This window comes from Microtus pennsylvanicus, chromosome 6 (assembly GCF_037038515.1).
Source record: "Microtus pennsylvanicus isolate mMicPen1 chromosome 6, mMicPen1.hap1, whole genome shotgun sequence".
NCBI classification, from domain to species: Eukaryota; Metazoa; Chordata; class Mammalia; order Rodentia; family Cricetidae; genus Microtus; species Microtus pennsylvanicus.
Window position 1 is genome coordinate 79,502,955 of NC_134584.1, and position 18,685 is coordinate 79,521,639.

General features: G+C 48.2%; 1 protein-coding gene and 1 pseudogene across 3 annotated transcripts in view; both read left to right on the top strand.

Annotated features, from left to right (window-relative positions):
• The window catches only part of Slc10a7 (solute carrier family 10 member 7), a 231,037-nt gene extending 223,112 nt beyond the window's left edge, over window positions 1-7,925 (top strand). For 2 of the 3 annotated variants that reach the window (XM_075976517.1, XM_075976518.1), the window contains exons 11-12: window positions 1,639-1,784; window positions 5,642-7,925. In XM_075976517.1, the coding sequence (XP_075832632.1) occupies window positions 1,639-1,784; window positions 5,642-5,671 (176 nt within the window). In that variant the 3' untranslated portion in view covers window positions 5,672-7,925. The remainder of the gene's footprint in view (window positions 1-1,638; window positions 1,785-5,641) is intronic. The other variant, XM_075976520.1, reaches the window with a different exon arrangement.
• On the top strand, window positions 2,482-3,647 carry LOC142852101 (protein Hikeshi pseudogene; annotated as a pseudogene).
• Window positions 7,926-18,685: the final 10,760 nt, after the last annotated feature.

The following is an 18,685-nucleotide window of genomic DNA, read 5'->3' on the forward strand; positions in this document are numbered from 1 at the left end:
CAAACTGCCTAGGCTCCCACAAAGCCAGTACGTGCAGTAGGATCAAAAACCCATTGCCATTGTTCTTGAGTTCTCAGTAGTAGAGCCCACTTCAGCTTGCTGGAACAGAGCACAGAGCCTGGATTCATGGCCACAGCAAGGCACCTTGGATGAGTTAGCTGAGCTGTGATAGTCAGAAAGCCTGTACCTACCTCACTTTTCAGGACAAAGATCTCCATAGTTCTATCGTTTGTTCCCCTCAGACTCTCTCCTTTCTGGTTCTCATCCCCTGCTGCCTCCTTCTAAGTCCCTCGGGGGCATCAGAGCTCGTCCTTATCCTCCAGTCTGGGCAGCATCCGTGTGGACCACGGAAGGGAGAGCATGTCTGCAGTGGGGAGTGGCGCTGCAGAGCTCTCCGTCCACAGTGAACTTTCCAAGGCTGCGCGTAATGGTAGTGTTTACAAAACATGGATTCTTACACTTGCACTTTTTTGTACAGAGCTATTTGTTTTCTTTGTTCCTTGTCTTATTGTTGTCATTTGATCTGAGTTTTCTAGAGACCGTAGAACTAGAAGACAGAAGGTATCTATCTAAATGTGACTGTGGAAGCCTGAGAGAGGCTCCTGTTGGGGAGGGGGGGCCTGAGTGTTTTCACTTCCCAGCAGTGCTGTGTGCGGCTGTGAAGAAGAGAGCGAAGAGAGCAGTCTTGAGCATTTTTGCATAAAAGCTCGAAATGTATCGGAAGGTTAAAAATAATTGGGAAATCTGAACCTTCCATTTGTGCTACAATAAAAAGTAATTTATGCACCATCATTGGGCTTTAGGAGCTCGGACCCTTTTCAGAGACCGTTTCCTAAAAACAAGGAGAAAGCTGCGCTCTTAGAGCACTTGGTTGTAAGAACTGACGTGTGTACACAGCAACTGTAATAAAGCAATGGTGGTAACATGGAAGCTGTACTCTCTGGATTTCGCTAGCTAAAGAAGCCACAGGTGGTAGTTACCTAGAAACAGGCCCAGCCCACTCTTCTAGACTAGAATGGTGGGTTCACAGTGCAGTGGTCATCCGTTTGCAGTCCAGCATGGCCTTCACTGAAGCGCTAGTTCTGAAGTTTACCTGTTACAATCAATCACATTGGGATCCTTGGCCTTGAGAATGACATTCAAGGTTTGTGGGTGGACGCTTGCTTAGAAGTGAGGTCCTGGGTTGAATCTCAGGACTGCACCCAGCTAGAGTATCTTCCCATGAGCCTGACAGCTGTCTCTACCGTCCATTATCTTCCTGCATCTTTGGGGATCCCTAACAACAACACACTTAAACACCACTGAGCTGGAGGAGATCCACAGTCAGCTCTCCTCAGTCTTCCCAGCTGTCTGAGTAACCCCTCCATTCTTCAGTCTTCCTCCTCCTGATGGCGGAGTTGCCAATCTTGAAGGAGAGGTACTGGCACCCCAAACAGTCTTCTCTGTCCCAAATAGAACAAATTGTGTCGTGAAAGGAAGATAGACCTGTCAGCTTTGAGATCTTCCCGTTTCGGGTCTGTGCATACATGTAGAGAAATAGAGTCATAACCATCTGAGTTCTGAGTTTCATAGAGCATGCCTTTAATTTGACACCAGCCTGAATTTGCCTCTACGTTTTCTGTCTTCTTGGTTGAACAGGAATTCCAATGCTGAAGATAGTGTTTGCAGGCCACGAGCACCTCTCATTAATATCTGTGCCCTTGCTCATCTACCACCCAGCTCAGATCCTGCTGGGAAGTGTGCTAGTGCCAACAATAAAGTCGTGGATGGTGTCGAGGCAGAAGGTGAGGCTCTAGGAAGATCGGATTTGAATCCAGATTAGACTGAAATTCTCTCTCTGGATTCAAATGATTCATATACTTACGTTTTTCTGGTATATCATTGTTCAAATGTATGTATTTTATTAATGAAATGTTATAACAGGAATTTGGGGAGATGACCAAATGGCTAAATTACTTCCTGTTCAAACATTAGGACCTGAGTCAGAACCCCAGCATGTACAGAAAAAGCCAGGCATGTGAGTGCATACCTCTAACTCCAGCCCTGGAGACAGAGACAGAAAGATCCTGGGGACTCACTGTCAAGCCAGTCTAGCCATGTACACAAATGAGAGACCTTGTCTCAAAAAATAAGATAACGAGCAATTGACAAAGACACAAGGACACATGCGCATACACACAAACTCAGACACACACACATGAGTGTAATTACAGTAAGCATTGGTCCATTCAGTTTGATCAAGAAGAATGAGTATTATAGAGTCATGAAAGAGAATAATACTTGCGATGCAATTTTCAAATACTCTAACACACTCCTAGACAAGAGAATATTGACAGGACTTCTAAAATATGGACCCCCCCTCCTTGTGCACGTCACTGTGGACCTGGGTGGCTTTCCTCTGTGCTTTTCTGAATATGGCCCGAATTGGGCTTAGCCACAATGCATTTCCCATATGGTAAACTGTGTTTGGGAATGAAAGTGTAAAAGTTGACTGTCAAAAGAGCCCACACAATATTAATTTCACCACATATAGTACATAATACTATATATAAGGTAGGTTCTTTAGATTCAATTTCCAAAAGTATTAATTAAAATAATTAAGCCAGGTGCAGGTTAGGGTGGGAGGGTCAGAGGTCACCGGGCCAGAATGCGTTCCTGTGTTGCTATGAAGTGGAGGGGCACGTGCCCTCCTGCAAATTCCGGAAGGTTCTTGAGTTCAGTTGGGACAGTGGCTGCGGAATTCCTGGTCTCCGGCCTGAGGTGCCCGCTGGCCGAGCAGAGGCGTCGCGGGCGCTGCCATGTTTGGCTGCCTGGTGGCGGGGAGGCTGGTGCAAACAGCTGCACAGCAAGTGGCAGAGGATAAATTTGTTTTTGACTTGCCTGATTATGAAAATATCAACCATGTTGTGGTTTTTATGCTGGGAACAATCCCATTTCCTGAAGGGATGGGAGGATCTGTCTACTTTTCCTATCCTGACTCCAATGGGGTGCCAGTATGGCAGCTCCTGGGATTTGTCACGAACGGGAAGCCAAGTGCCATCTTCAAAATATCAGGCCTTAAATCTGGCGAAGGAAGCCAGCACCCATTTGGAGCCATGAATATTGTGCGGACCCCATCTGTGGCTCAGATTGGCATTTCAGTGGAGCTGTTGGACAGTCTGGCTCAGCAGACTCCTGTGGGCAGCGCTGCTGTGTCCTCAGTTGACTCCTGCACGCAGTTCACACAGAAGATGTTGGACAACTTCTACAATTTTGCTTCATCATTTGCTCTCTCTCAGGCCCAGATGACACCCAATCCATCTGAGATGTTCATCCCAGCAAATGTGGTTCTGAAATGGTATAAAAACTTTCAGAGACGACTGGCACAGAACCCTCTCTTTTGGAAAACATAATTTGAATAATTTGTCGTGTCATTTAAAAGCATGAAGTCAAAGGGGTCATGAAGTCTACCTTTCAAAACTGCTCAGTGACTATGAAACTTACCCAAAACCCCTATAAACATTAGAAACACCGAACGAGGAAAATGTTCAGTATTGATTACCTTTCCCTCAGAAGTGTGAAATACTTCTTGGAGCAAACGTTTTGTATCGACTGTTATTCATTTCTTAAAATAAAACCTATTCACAGTAAAAAAAAAAAATAATTAAGCCAATTGCTCAAAGAAATTTAGGTGGTGTACAATGGTGTCACAATGGATGCTCTCTCTCTAGTGGCTTGGCCCTTCCAGAAGCCATTGTAGCAGTGACTGCTAACAGAGATATGTGAGAAGAGGCATCCAGTAGCAAAGCACCCAGTGCCGTGTCCCTAGCGTCCTGAAGGACAGGGTGGTCACTGGATGTGTGTGCAAGGCAGGTCCTGCTCTCTACCTTGGTCAGACAGTGGGTGCTGAGGCCTCCTCCCTGAGCTCACAGCTTAGCTACAGCCATGCTCATTGCTATTGCCATTTTACAAGTTAGAAATGGGATGAGAGAGTTCAACAGTTAACCCAAGACCTGTGGGTAACTCGGTGCTAGATTTAGAGTGGAGAACTCTATTTGGCCATATATATATATATGTGACACATGACAGAGATAGAAGTCTTACAAGAGTCACAGGGAGCCCCTGAGGTCCTACACGAGAAGTTTAGCCCATCAAATATCATCACTAATTCAGCAATGTTAGGGCACTTCCAAAACAAGGAGCTTAAAAGCTCTTCCTATTTTGTAAGTCTTGGGAAAGTGGATTGGCTCACTCACGGAGCTGCACTCTAACTCCTGCTCAGTGTCATCTTCTCACCTTCTCTGGAGGTTTTCTCCTCCATTTATCAGTGTACAGATAAGTTGCCCCCCTCAGAGTATAAATATATAAATATCGACAAAGAATTAAGAATATTAGCTGGGTCTTTTTGAACAGGACTGTGATCCTACCTACTACTTGGGACTGAGGCAGAGGTTAGCAAATCCAAGCCCATTCTGGGCTATAAAATAAGTTCAAGATTAGCCTGGCCACATTTCCCACCACTTAACTTCCCCAGAGACAGTGTTAAAAACAGGGTGGAAGTTATAAATCAGAAGTAAGAATCTTGGTATTCAGTGATAAGGCCTAAGTCCTTCAGTGAGACTGATCTCAAAATAAAGGACTAGGGTGTAGCTTAGTGAGTGAGCATTTACCTAATATACATGAGGCCCTAGATTCAATACTCGGTACTTTAAAAAAAGAAGGAGGAACAGAAGAAGGAAAAGAAGGAGAAGAAAGAAGAAGAAGAAGAAGAAAAAGAAGAAGAAGAAGAAGAAGAAGAAGAAGAAGAAGAAGAAGAAGAAGAAGAAGAAGAAGAAGAAGGCTCTTTGCAATAATATTTCAGTCACAGTAAACACAAAATTAACTGCATGAGTTTTCTTCCAAATGACTAAACTTTGCCACTTAATTGGACCATGCTGTTCATTTTCCTGTTAGCAATGGCTAACTTAGAATAATCTAAAAGCCTTGAATATTTACCTAGTAAAATGAATACTAAGAATCTTTCCTCAGGGAACCATGACTACATTTGTTCTGCAGATAATGCTAATGAGACCCAGACTATCCTCCTAGTGCAGCACAGAAGGATACAAATAGCCAAGCCAGGCTCCGGGAGCTGATAGTCAGCTGGCCAGCAAGCTGGCAGCTACGTCTGTTTCTAGGTGTACAATTGGTTATACAGAACATCTGAGTAAGTGTGCCAGTCCGCATTCTGTTGCTATAACAAATATCCAAGACTTACAAAGAAGGACGTTTATGTTAGCCCCTTGTTTTGGAAGTCTCAGTCCACGATCAGTTTTTCTCTTGATTTGGGGTCTGTGAGAGCAGTGCAGAGAATAAAGCCCCTTCCCTTCATTGCTGGGAACAGAGGTGGGGGCCAAGGTCCTATCCAAGGCCCTATATTCCCCTTTGACCTGAATGTCTCCCACTAGGCCCCCTCTCTTTAAAGTCCTGCCATCTTCCAGTCATGGTATAGTACCACTCTGGGGACCAAGCCTTGAACACATGGACCTACTTGGGACATTCCAGATGCAACTGCTATCAGCAGCCTCTTCCTTCCAGTAGCATACATTGTTATCTGGTGTGAGCTGATACTTCCCTTGTTCATGGAGACTCTCCAAGTCTGAACCGTTTCTGTGTCTTGCAGGGAGTGAAGTTGACAAGGCCGACAGTCTGACCCAGGAGGCGCCGTCCTGAAGACCGCGGTGTATATATGTACAGGGCTGTACACGCAGGCCGTTCTGAACCCTTGTCCATGTGAATGTTGCTTTGATGCCTATTTTATTTTTTTACAGAAAAAAATATGGTATACCTGTTTAAGTGCCTTAAAATGTTTTTGATACGATCATTGTTTTCAAAACATATTCTGCTGGTGACTGCCAAGGGTGAACAGTATTTTGGATTAATTTTTTTTTTCTTAATGCAAAAAAAAGTTGTGGTAAGGGACAAAAAGCTAACAGGTTTTCTTTGTGCTGCCTTTTGGGTACCTCTCTGTAATAGTTACTGTAGCATTTGAAATGAGGTCACGCACAGATTCCCAAGTCTCTTTTGCACACTTTGTCTCACTGTGTGGTTCTTTGTTCCTGCATCTGTGACACGCTTCTTCCTTATCCACTCAGCAGGGGTCAGTCAGATCACGCCAAGCTGGGAAGCATAAGGTGCCTCATTCCTTGGCATCCTCTTTTCTCCGCATCCCTTCAATTAGTCCCCGCCCACTCCGGAAGCTCTTGAGTCCCATCACAAGGGTGTGGAGAAATAGCTTAAATTTATTATGAGCCGCTTCAAAAAAAGGCCTGATGTGAATCCTGAGGTAAACACAGAGTGTGGCGAGGTTCTCAATCCTATCAGCACGCTTTCCCTCTCTTCCACAGCCCCTTTGTCTCACTTCCACACCTGCACCCTCACACACGAACATCAGTCAGTTGGAGAGTCGCAGCAGTGAACAGTGGGTTGTGTTCACATTCCACAGCTAGGACGAAGCACTTCCACTACACACCTCCAGATTGCTCCTGTTGGCGAGCCGCAGCCTGCACCACCCTTTCATCCCGTGCACTGAAGACATCGGAGACAATTCATGAATGAGAGTGCCCTTCACTTGCTCCACAGGTGTTGGCAACATCTCCTAAGACATCAAATCATTGCCCTTAGGTGTCAAAGGAAACATAAGGTCATGGGCGTGAGCAAATGTTACATGTCCACGCTGCCTAGTCAGGTGGAAAGAGGGCCCAGCACAGAAGGCGCAAGACCCCCCCATTAACCGAGTTCTCAGAACTAGTCCTGGAACTGGGCATGAGCTTTCAGAGGAGGGTCTGATTCTGCCTTCAGTGGCCAGAAGACCTGGAGCTGGACCCAAGTGAAAACAAAGCAGTGCACCGGATGGTGGGAGCCTTGCCTGTGTTTCCTTAGTGCTTCATTGACCCAGCAGAAAATGGGCATCATGGCTCTCACCAAGGCCCTGCTGTCTGCTAAGCAGCCGCCCTTCTTGTCGGTAGTGGTGGCTCTAGCCCCACAACGAAGCAATCATTCCCCTAGAATTCAGTGCTGGGCCTGTCGGCAGGGCTAGTTTACGTCATGGTTAGCATGGTCAGCACCGTGTGCCGGTGTCGGGGCCTCCTAACTCACGCCAGAGCTCCACCCCTGTGCCAGGCCTTGCAAAGACCCATGCTGAACCAGCTGTGGGGACACTGCTGGGAGGAGCTGGCAGTGACTCCGCTTACGTGGAGCAGAAAGGTTTTCAAGTCTGGTCCCTACAGCTTCCTGTCTGTCTGCCAGAGCTGTAGTGAGAACCCTCCCATGTCATGTGAACACTGGTGTGTCCCCTTCAACCTCTCTACCTCTCTAACCCTGCAGTAGGCGTGGCTGTGGGATAAAGTTCAGCTGAAAATGCTAGGAGAACGTTTTGTCTTTTGCTTTAAAAATGTGTTTTGCTTTCCAGTCATCTGATTTATATCCTGAGTTTTTGTGGCTTTAGTAACATGTCTGTGGCTACTTCACTTTTTACACAAATTGGATAACATATTTTTTCCATGGTGAACAAAAAATAGAATCAAAATTGATTTTAATTTGTGCTCATTAGGATTTAATTAGCAGCTTAAATGTTTTCCTGAGTCTATTCACTGTCACTGTCTGTCCAAATGTATTTACAAAGAATACATTAGATTATATTTATGTTTACTCATTTTTCCACCTGGAATTTTTTAACAGCTGAGATTTTAAAGAATGGTAATGCAGTCTCTACACGTGTTCCAGGTTTTAAGATTTTATGGATTTTTAAAGTCCTTCCCTTTTCTGTTTTTAACTGACACATCTCTGGTTGACACTCAGTGTCTATGCTAAATACCAAATTTTTTCAAGGAGATGGCTGAGTAATGAAGTGGGTTATTTATAATAAGTAGAAAATAAATAATTCTATGATTAAACAATTCTATGATCACTTGAGGAATCCCTGGAATATTTGTGACTCATTTTTACCTGGTTCCGATGCACTCCACTGCTTCCCGATGACTCCCTCTGCTCCCCATGACTCCCTCCACTTCCCAATGGCTCCCTCTGCTTCCTGATATCCTCCCTCTGCTTTCCAATGGCTCCCTCCACTCCCCAATGGCTCCCTCTGCTCCCCATGACTCCCTCTGCTTCACGATGCCCTCCTGCTGCTTTCCAAGGGTTTCTTGGATTCACTTTGGCTTAATGCAGCCCAAGATGTAGGTAGACAGACATGTCAAAGTCCTTCCAGACACCCATGTCCACACCAGCTCCACCCCACCATGCCAAAGGGAAAAAAAACATTTTTAATACATTGTCTATGCATCAGAGTTAATGAACAAAATGGAAACACTTGCAGCAGAGTGACAAGACTGGGATGCTGTGGGTGTGGGCTCCCCCTCCCCAGCCGTTCTGTTGATGAAAAGGGCGATGCTCCAGCAAGCTTTCCCCAAGCCCGGGCGTCCTTGGTGAGCACATTGCCTTCGCGGATGTCAGATGTTTGTGTTCTTGGGTTCCATCTTACCTTTGGAAGTCTAATGGAGATGTCACCTCTTCCAGGGGGCTTTCCTGGGTTCCCAGTGAGTGCTAGTTTCCCAGAAGCCAATGCTGCTCCAGCTGCCAGTTGATATTTCTGTCTCCTCCAGGCACACACATGCACAGCGCACACATGTGTTGCTCAGAGCCAAGAGTTGGGGGAAACACCCTCACCAATTAAAGCTACATAAGTCATGCTGATCTGACTCATTGAGTATTTATATACATTTTAAAAGAAAGGTCTTTTTTTACTGAATTCTGGTATGCTAGAAAACTGGATAAACATTAGCATCATCCTTATCCTCAATTTGTAGACAATAAACAAAAGTTCTCCTAAGGCTTTGTATTTTTCACAGTTCCTACAATGTAGAGACGTTTTCTCAACTAAGTAAAAATCCTGACATACCCCAGAGGACCTATCTGTTGAACCACTCAGTGCAGGTTACTATCTCAGGACCGGTTGGTACCAGCATGAATGTCGTCAAATGACTGAGCCTGATCAAAGTGGCCAGCTAGTAAAGCAGGTCCCTGCAGTGTGGTCTCCTCACACACAGGGGAACTTGGCTCCCTGCTTTCTTTTATGGAATTCTGAACACGATGGATATTTGGGGATACACAAGCTTAAATGGCAGCCATCAGTGGCCCTGTCCCCCACCACTGTCTCTTGGGATTCCCAGTGACCACCCTTCCCATCGCCACACGCTGGTCCAGTCCACCCATACTTAGCTGTCTCAATTGCGTTCTCTGGCTGCTTGGATGTGCTTCAGGGCCTCCTTGTAACCAGGGTTACCAGCCCTTGACTGCGGTGTGACCCCACAGAAGCTGCAGTCTTCCCATCTTCCCTTGCTCACACTAGTCCCCACTCCTGATCTAGCAACGGAGTGAATCAGTGTGAGGACCCTATGTGCAGGACAAGTGTGTCCTGAGAAGGCACAAGAGGAAGGTATTAGCATTTCTTCCAAATGCTCCAGAAAAAAAGAAAGAAAGGAAGAAAGAAAAAGAAAGAAAAGAAAGAAAGAAAGAAAGAAAGAAAGAAAGAAAGAAAGAAGACTGTCAATGGGCGGGCCATAGTACACAAAATTTTAAAAAAAAGATGATAGACTTAGTTCAAAATATTGAGCCAGCGCTAGAGAGATGATACAGAGGATGGGAGCACTGACTGCTCTTCCAGGGGTCCTGAGCTCAATTCCCAGGAACCGCATGGTGGCTCACAGCCATCTGTAATGAGATCTGGTGCCCTCTTCTGGCATGCAGGCACACATAATAAAAATAAATCTTTAAAAGAATATATTGAGCCAGCTCAATGGCTCAGCAGGTCAAGGCCAATCTGACGACCTAAGTTCGATTCCTATGACCCACATGATAGAAGGAAAGATCTGACTCCTGCAGGTTGTCCTCTGCCCTCCACACGTGCCTGGTTCACTCACACGCAGCGTACACTCACTAAAATGATGTAATAAAAGTTTGAAGAGTCAGGGATGCACACTTCCACGAGCTACTATTTTCCAGCCTAGGAGATGGGCAAAAGTCTTAACATTTTAAAGTTTTCAGAAAGTAGCAGGGTTATGGGGGGGAGGGGGCATCTCTGCCTTGTTAGTGGAAGCATAAGTGAACTAGAATTTATGGAGAGTTATCTAGTGTCCTTCCAGCTAGTTCTCTTACTTCTCGAGTCTGGCCTACAGAAGAGTCTATGGACAAGAATGTTTCCAGAGCCTTGATAGGACAAAGGACCACCAAGCCATCCAAAGCAGTGTTTAATGGAGCCCTGAGAAAGAACAAGGCTGCACATGTGGTGCACACCTGGAGTCCACTACACACACACACACACACACACACACACACACACACACAAGGCAAGGAGGACTGGAGTTCAGGGTCGTCCTTGGCTACATTGTAATCTCAGCCAAGGCTACAAGGCCCTGCATTCACTGAATAGAAAGGGGTGCGGGGTGGAGAAGAAGGAAAGACAGACATTTTCTTGTAACAATGTATTTGGGTTAAGGGGATGTAAATATTAAGGGTAGTGACACTTTTAACTCTACTCTTAGAAATCCCATGATGTCACTAACCCAGGATGTGTGTGTAGGGACGCTGTTTGCTCCATTAAAGCACAGGTTTGGCTGGAGCATTACAGCTGACCTTCGTGTGGCTCTTCCTGGTGCCTGGAATGGTGGCAGGGACTCTGTGCACGTTGTCTTGGTAAACTCTCGCAGCAGTGCTATGAGATAGGTGAACGTATCCCCATTTTCCAGATGAGAACATTGAGACGCTGTCTAAGTGGCTAAGGCCACAGAGCTAACAGTTGGGAGCATTTTAACCAAACTAGCCTAACCTTGGCAGTTGGAGCTCCAGGAAGCAGACATGTGGAGCAGGTGTGTCAGTTTTCATATTACTTTAGCCACACTTTGGAGGGGTTAGAATTCGCATGCAATACAAGCAGGGGCTTCTGCTGTTTCTTGAGGGAATGCCTAACTCACCTCAGCCATGGCACACTGGTCAAGCAAAGCCTGTTTAAGTTAAGGAAGATGAGGTCTCTAACTAGCCAGGACCAGTTGAGGTAACAGGGATTCTACTATAAAATAAAATGGGGGTGGGGGTGGGTTTGGTCTGGCTAGGGAAATAGAGCTGAGGAGTCCCAGAAATGAGAGGAAGACGAAGAGAGGTGAGGGAGGACAAGAGCTCACAACGTGACCCAGACTGAAATGCATGGGAGAGCTGGAGCTGTGGACCAACCACGGGACGTGCGTGCGTGCGCACGAGGACTTGGTTCCCGTTCTGCTCCAACAAAGAGACAGACAAAGGGGAATGGAGGGGGAAGGAAGGGAGAAAAGGAGAAGGAGGGAGAGAAGCCGGCACTCAGTAAATCAGGGAGAAGTGGCAGGGTGGCCCAGAGTCTCTAAATAGACACTTAAGAGCGTCCTCAAGTGAGTCCCCTCAAGTTCTGGGGAGCATCACCCTGACTGGGCTGTGCCGTTCCATGAAATAGGGTTCAGAGCTGAGGAAGAGGGGGAAGCAAGCCAAGCATCCCCAGCCAGTCTCCTGTTCCCTGATGGTGAACACAATGTGAGCAGCCTCTGACGTCCCCAGCACGATGCCGTCCCCAGCACGATGCCGTCCCCAGCACGATGCCGTCCCCAGCATGACAGACTAGCCCTCAAACTGGGAGCCACAGTAAATCCTCTCTTCAGTTGCTTTTGTCCGGTATTTTGTTTCAGCTATGCAGAAACAACACGGCCGGGTGCTAAGGGATCTTGTTCTCTTCATGTGTGAAAAGGTTAAAATTCTCAGAACGCAGAAGTTCCAAGAGAGTCAAAGGCATGCCATGTACTCCAGCCCTTAGAGACCATTGGCAGAAGATGCTAGCATGCTGAAGAAACCAATCCTTTCCGTGTTAGTGGTTCTTCCAAGCTTGAAACCCCCAACCACATGGACCCTGCTCACTAGACATTCCAGACTCTGTGTCCCTAAGATCCTGGAGAGTTGCTGTCAGTGTGGTCACATGTGCTGGCTTGCCAATGAGGCTAGAACCTTTTCTGTATTGTTGCCACCACGATGTCCAGGCCTATCATTATTGTCTCATGTGGGGCACATTCTGACAAGATCTGATACCCCGGCAGCTGTCCTGTGTCCTCTAAAAGGTCCCTGTACACTCTGAAGTTCGAGCAGAGTCCCCACCGTGGCTCACAAAGCCAGAGTGAGAACTGTAGGGATTGCAGGTTTGTCAGGGGGCTGGGGTGAGGAAGTCCCACAGCCTTTGTCACAGTGTCCGGCACTTGCTAAGAGCTCAGTGGGAGGCATCTGTGGTGATTACTCAACAATGGTTGGGCTAGTACAAATCAGGTCTGTGCAGCCAGCCCGGTCTCTCTTCTGTCTGTACAAGCAGTTTCTTAAGGAGACCATGGAATAGCAGTCAGCAGGTGGCTTGGGCATGAGTTTGTTTTATCTGCTAATGAAGACACTGGATACTAAATGTGAAATGCCTATATCCCCAGAGCCCAGAGAGACAAGGACGGAGTCACAGTCTTCCAGGCCCATCTGTGCTACTTGGGCCTTGTCTGTTCCTACTGGTGACAGAAGAACCTGTCCTTACCAGCTCCCATCAAACACCTTTGGAGCCACCACTGAGCGGTCACTGTGGCCACTGCCCTCCTTGGGCGTCAACGGAAATGTCCCTTCTGCTCCACCAGGTGTCGTACTCGTCCAGCTATGACGAGTTTGTCTTCACCCTTCACAGTCCCCTTTAATGTTGCCATTTTCAGGGTTTGTGTCATGGATTTTTCTTGCCACCCCATCTTTGGGGACATCTCCGCCAATGTCAGTCAACCGTCCTGCTCCGAGCGGGAACAGCCAAATCTGGAGCTCTGGTCTCCTATCTCCAGTTGCATTATGGGCATCTCTACATGGAGGTCTCCAAACATCTCTAATTCTACATGCCCGAATGAAAACTCAGTGACCTCTTTCCTTCCCACACTCCATCCTCCCCAAGCCAGCTTCCTCTGTTGGCATAGCAGCCACCTGCTTCTCTTCCCCCTGCCACCTTCACAGCCCGCTTTCCGTGCCCAGATAGTTTTTTAGTGATTCCATCTGCAACCCACTCTATCTCCACTGCCTCTGCGGCCCTCTGTCAGTCTTAAAATGCCGTTCCGAAGCTGTTTGCTTCTCCTTCAGGAACACCTGACCGTCTGTGCAACACTGCTGACGTCTGTCAGCACGCTAGGCCTTCTGCCAAGTGCACAGACACTACAAATGAGTTATACTATTTTTCTTTTGAACAGTTTTGACCCTGGTGTGATGATTCCCGTTTTACAGACAGAAGGTAGAGGCCCGTGAGACTGAATACCAAGCTCCATGGCTCGTAAGTGACAGAACACAGATTTCACTGGGTCTTGGCCTGGCCTTGTGCTTCCAAACGCGAGTCTACACAACTTCTCTGCCTGTTCCTGTGGAGTCCCCTCTGTGTGTACAGTCAGTCCACACAGCTCCCTGTGTTGGGGGCCCTGATTAACAGCAGAACGCCTGTTCAGTTGGCCTTTTCTATTCCAGGATGTTAGATTATGAAAGAGTAACTTTGGAAGGTGGTATGTCATGCAGTCATCACCCAGGGACTGAGAGTCACTGTAATGATCAATATGCAAAAGATCCCAGAGCCCCCCCCCCTTAATAAAAAAAATCCAGGTTGAGGTTGCTCAGCTGGTAATGAGCTTGCCGCACAGCATAAGGACCTAAATCTGAGCCCCAGAACCAACATAGAAAGCAGGAATCCCAGCATTGGAGAAGCAGAGGCAGGAGGATCCCTGGGACTCAATGACAAGCCCCCCTACTCCCAATCGCCAAGCCCCAGGTCAATGAGAGACCCCTTCTGAAAAAACCGAGGTCAGGATCTCCTAAGGACTGAGCCCGAGGAGGCTGTTCTCTGACCTCCACGCGAACTCACATATGCACACACAATTAGCACCAGTCATGATGCAGTCGACCCAGAATCCCCTCCAGACCCGTGGTCCCCATGGCTGTGGCTTGTCTATAAACATGCAAAGGTCCTGGGACGGCTCAAACATCCATCTTAGGCCCCAGGCGAGTCAAGCAGGCCTTCCTCTCCTTCCATGTCCTATCCTAAGACTTGAGCCACTTTGCCCAGTGCTAAATTAGGGTCTAACCAAAATTGATGTGTATGAGGAGGAAGCATGGGCAGGCACTGCACAGATCTGAGTTGGGCATAACAAGGCATGGACAGCTGCCCTTTATCTCTAGGTCACAGGTTCAAATCTAGCCAAGCCTTGCCTGACAGAAAATCATTACCAGCTCTGTTCATGTCACTTGACAGATGGGAAATGAATTTCTGTCTCCATCCAGCAGGCAAGTGTCCACACCACATTGGCACTAAGTCACTCTCAACTCTAGAGACATAGTGGGAGTCGTGTGTAGTTACCCCCGTGACAGGTCATCTCTGAGGTCAGGCAGACCTGCATCTTGGTGACGGCACCCCTCCCTAGCCTTTCATGCGCACTCTATTAATCCGCTGACTTCTCTTCCCTCAGACAGGGTTAACAGGCCCCTTGAAGTAATAGAACAATTGAGAAAACCGATCTTGCGGCATCAAAACAAAGGCAGCTGAAGTCGCCACAGAAAATACCTGGGAAATCATTTTTATCCCAGTCCTGAACTGAGTTCAATCACTTGGCAGCCGCAAAAATTACACATTTTAGTCCAAAAGAAAAAAAGCTATTTCCAGTTGGTCAGCCTTGTCCCTCTTTGGTTCGACTAACACGGACACCTGCATCTGGGGACATGGAGGGCTTGGAGTCTGGCGTGCTGCCTGGACAGTATGTCTGCTCCTACCAGGGCCGGGACTCCTCAGCCATCACTGCCATCACCCAGGAATGGAACTGTGCAGAGAAGGGAAAAGCATGTAGGGCTCAAATCCAGGATCTGGTAGCTGGGAGCACGGTGTGGGAAGGCATGTCCTGTCAGCAGTAACCTGAGCCATGGTGTTCTGGCTGTTCCTCTCGGACAACACTGGCATCCTATCTGAGCTCACCCCTCCACAGTCTGCAGAAATCTCAGCTTGGCAGGCAGGACTGGGTTAAGCTAGGCTAGGTTCCCTGTGAAAGGCTCGGGGCTACTGAGCGGTGCAGGGAAATCTTGCAGGGTAGAGCAGCTTTCACGGTGAAGCTCTCTGAGTGAGCGCCATTGGAGATAATTCCCTCGAGTATTATTCAAGTCAGCTTTCCGATACTGTTCCAAACATCTGAGGAAAAAGAAAAGAAGTTTCTCCTAGCTTTAGATGTCCCCTCTGCTTTGGGGGCTGTGGCTGCATGGTACCTCATAGCCAGGAGCATGTGCAAGAGGAAACTGCTCACCCCATGGTGGCCTGAAGGAAGCAAGAGACAGGTGGTGGCACGTTCCCACAATCTCCTTCAAGGGAACATCTTGAACCTAACTTCCTTCAGGCAGACCCCACATCCTGAGGGTTGTACGACCTCCTCATAGCCCCAGAGACTGGGTGCTCTGCCTTCGGCACACGGGTGCTTGGGAAACACTAGAACTGCAGACAGCAGTCACTTTCACCCTTCCCCGACACCCTCTGGTCCCCCAGCCTGGAGGGATTTCAGGTCTAGAAAGATCGCTTGCTGGGCGCAGACAGGTCCTGGAAAACCCGCCCAAGAGTATGTAGCTCCGTGTGTGCGCACCTTGCACTCTGCTTTCCACACCTAGTGAGAGGAAGTCCTCTCCCCGGGATTGGCCTGCTTCCACGTGTCCAGATCCCTAACCTCTCCTGGGTCCGAGAGACCTGACGGCACCGTGTAACGGCAGCCTGGGCCTCGGAGAAGCACAACAGAGAAGCTTGCTTGGTGCACGGAACCTGCCCGGTGTGCCCTGGACCTTCTTGGCAACCGCTAAGAGCAAGCCAGCTAAGCACCTATGAAGTACTTCGGTCACAGGAAGTCCTTTCTCTTCCCTGCTGCCCCTTCAACTCTGCTAGTTAGGCCAGCAACGACTGGTCATCTCTCACCTCGTGTTTGTAGCGGTTTCTCTCTGCCCAACCCCCACCCCAGGAGGCTCCTATGACTCAGGAAGTAAACCAGACTTACACAGCTCATAACCGCTCCCCATGGTTATGGAAGCGGTAAGGAGTTGCTGCAGAGAAGACTGGCGCTCGGGCAGGCTGCAGCTTGTGCAATGAGCACAGCTCGTGAGGAACCTAGATTTGAAGACTTGGTGCTGGCGAGGCTTTGAACCGCCGTCATCCACTAAGTCCCACGCTTCTCTAAATAATACGGTAAAGTTACTGGTGCACTCAGCTGGGCAGAATGGTTTCTTTCCTGTCTTATCTGGGTTGAATAGACAATTGTAACACTTAGATCAGAGAAAAGACCAGAGGGCAGGAAAAGGCAAGAGAATGTTCTGAGGAGAACTTACAACATCTGGGGTTTCTGGGAGCCATAGCGAAAGCAGGGCCCCATTCCTAGTGCACATCTTCTAGTATGGTCTGACCTCCGGCAGACACATGGTATTACTAACTAAACACAAGCCTTGTAACTGCTTACATGTTCCACAAGTTTAGAACATAGATTTCCTGCTGGACCTAAATCTCTAAGGTAAATGTGGCTCTAACCTTACATGCAGGCACCATGGTAACCCCCTTTCTGAATGGGAGTGGCTCCCACTTTTAGGGAACAGACTCAACATAGTGAGGAGCAGGGTGTTGTAGAAGCAACCTCTGACCTCTGAGTGGAGGAGAGCATGCCCCTCCCCCAGGACTCACTCCTTGCTATTTCATCTTCAACTGTCTCTGCCACCAGTGCCTTGCGGTCCCCTCTGCTGGCCCCCTCTTTCTCCTCCAACCCCCCAGCCTACCTTCAAATGCAACCTTCAGGCTCGCTTCATGAGGAAACAGCGAGTGTTCAAAGACAGTTTTCTGGAGTCGACCCCTGCTCATATGTGAAGGTTCACAGAGGGGGCAAAGGTTGGCAGGGGAATGACCCCAGGAGGGGGAGGACCATGAACAGGCTGTGGTCCTGGGCACTTAAGGCAGCCTTGACCTTTCAGCAGGCTTCCGTGCTCCCGGAAAGGGGCACACCCAGCTGGCCCAGACCCAGCAAACACACAGCAGAGAGTCATCCGTGCCAACAAGGAAGCAGGGCACACGGCTTTCCCTTTCTAACCTGGAACTCAGAGGAACCATCAGGGGTCTTGTCTTGACATTGCTACAGTCTGCTTTAGAGGTCAAGCCAGGAGTAGCATCCCAGCCACACCTTGCCACCCTGGCACGGAGCAGATGCTCAGAATGGGAAATGAATGGCTGGCTTCCAGCCTGCGTCGTAGCGCACGGTTCTGAGGCCCGCTCAGATCTCTCTGCCTGGCCTGGCTTCCAGCTGCTGCTCTAAGCGGAGGAGCATGGTGATCCCCACCCCGACCTCAATCAGGGCTGCTTCCAGGAGGAAATGGGGCCATGTAGGATGACTAAGACTGTGTATCAGACATGCTTCAGAAACAGATGTTGGTGGCTGAAGAGCAGTTTTAATTCATCATTTAGTGTTTGCCGTTCAGTTCATTGATGAAGAAACGTGGGAAGAATAATCTTGTCTTCCATCCTATCTAGCCACAGAGTTCAGTGGAGATGTTGTCTTTCAGGTCGGAAATAGACAGACAGACAGACAGACAGATAGAATAAGTGTGTGTGTTCCCCAAAATTATACAGTGCAGCGTAGGGTGCTTTCCACAAGCCTACATGAATGTACACAGGATCCTTCCAGACTCAGACTTGGTGTGTCTTATTTACCCATGGAGTGAAATACCCAAGGGCGCCTGCCTGGGACAGACCTCTATTTTTGGTTGTTTGGACTCTGGCTTGCCAACGCTGATCCTTCCTGGTTCTTTTCTGAGGATTCCCGGCCACTACTTTCTTGAAGCCAAGTCTCAGTGGAGGCTGCACCCACACCCGAGGGCGCCCCACATCAGGGCTTCACAGCTCGGCTGGGGTGAGATGGTGTGGGAGGAGGGTTCTGCCTCTCCTGCTGCTCTCCAGGTGCAGGCTCAGGCGGTGACAGCATTTTCTTGGCCTCTGTCTAGCTGCACTCATGGGAGAATGACACGAGCGCCTGCCCTGGAATGTTAGACGGGCCCTTTCCTTCCAAACAAAAAACAGCACCATTTCCTAGACAGAGCAATAAAATAGAGATTTATAAACATTTTCCAAGACTGCCCTCTAGTGGAAATCAACGTGCAGTAACATATCCTGAAAATGAGCCCGGCATACAAACTTCTTGGTAAAAACAAGCATTGAAGGGAGATCTTCACACGTGCTCTGAAAACTTATCACACTTCCTTTGTGCCCAGAAGGGTGTCGGGATTTCACTAAGCTGAGACTTGTTTCTGTCATCTCTCTCTCTCTCTCTCTCTCTCTCTCTCTCTCTCTCTCTCTCACACACACACACACACACACACACACACACACACACAGAGTGCCTTAAGTCTTTAAAAAGAAATCCTGCTGAAGCTGGAAATCAGGTTATAAGGGTATTTTAAAACCTGAAGTGCAGGGACACGCTGGGATGGTCAATGGGAGAATGTCTCCCCAGGCTATGCGTGTATGACTGGCCTGTGCTTTGATTTTGGCTAAGGAAGGAGCCAAGGCTGCAGGCCCTTCCAACAGGCCACACACACTGCTGGGATT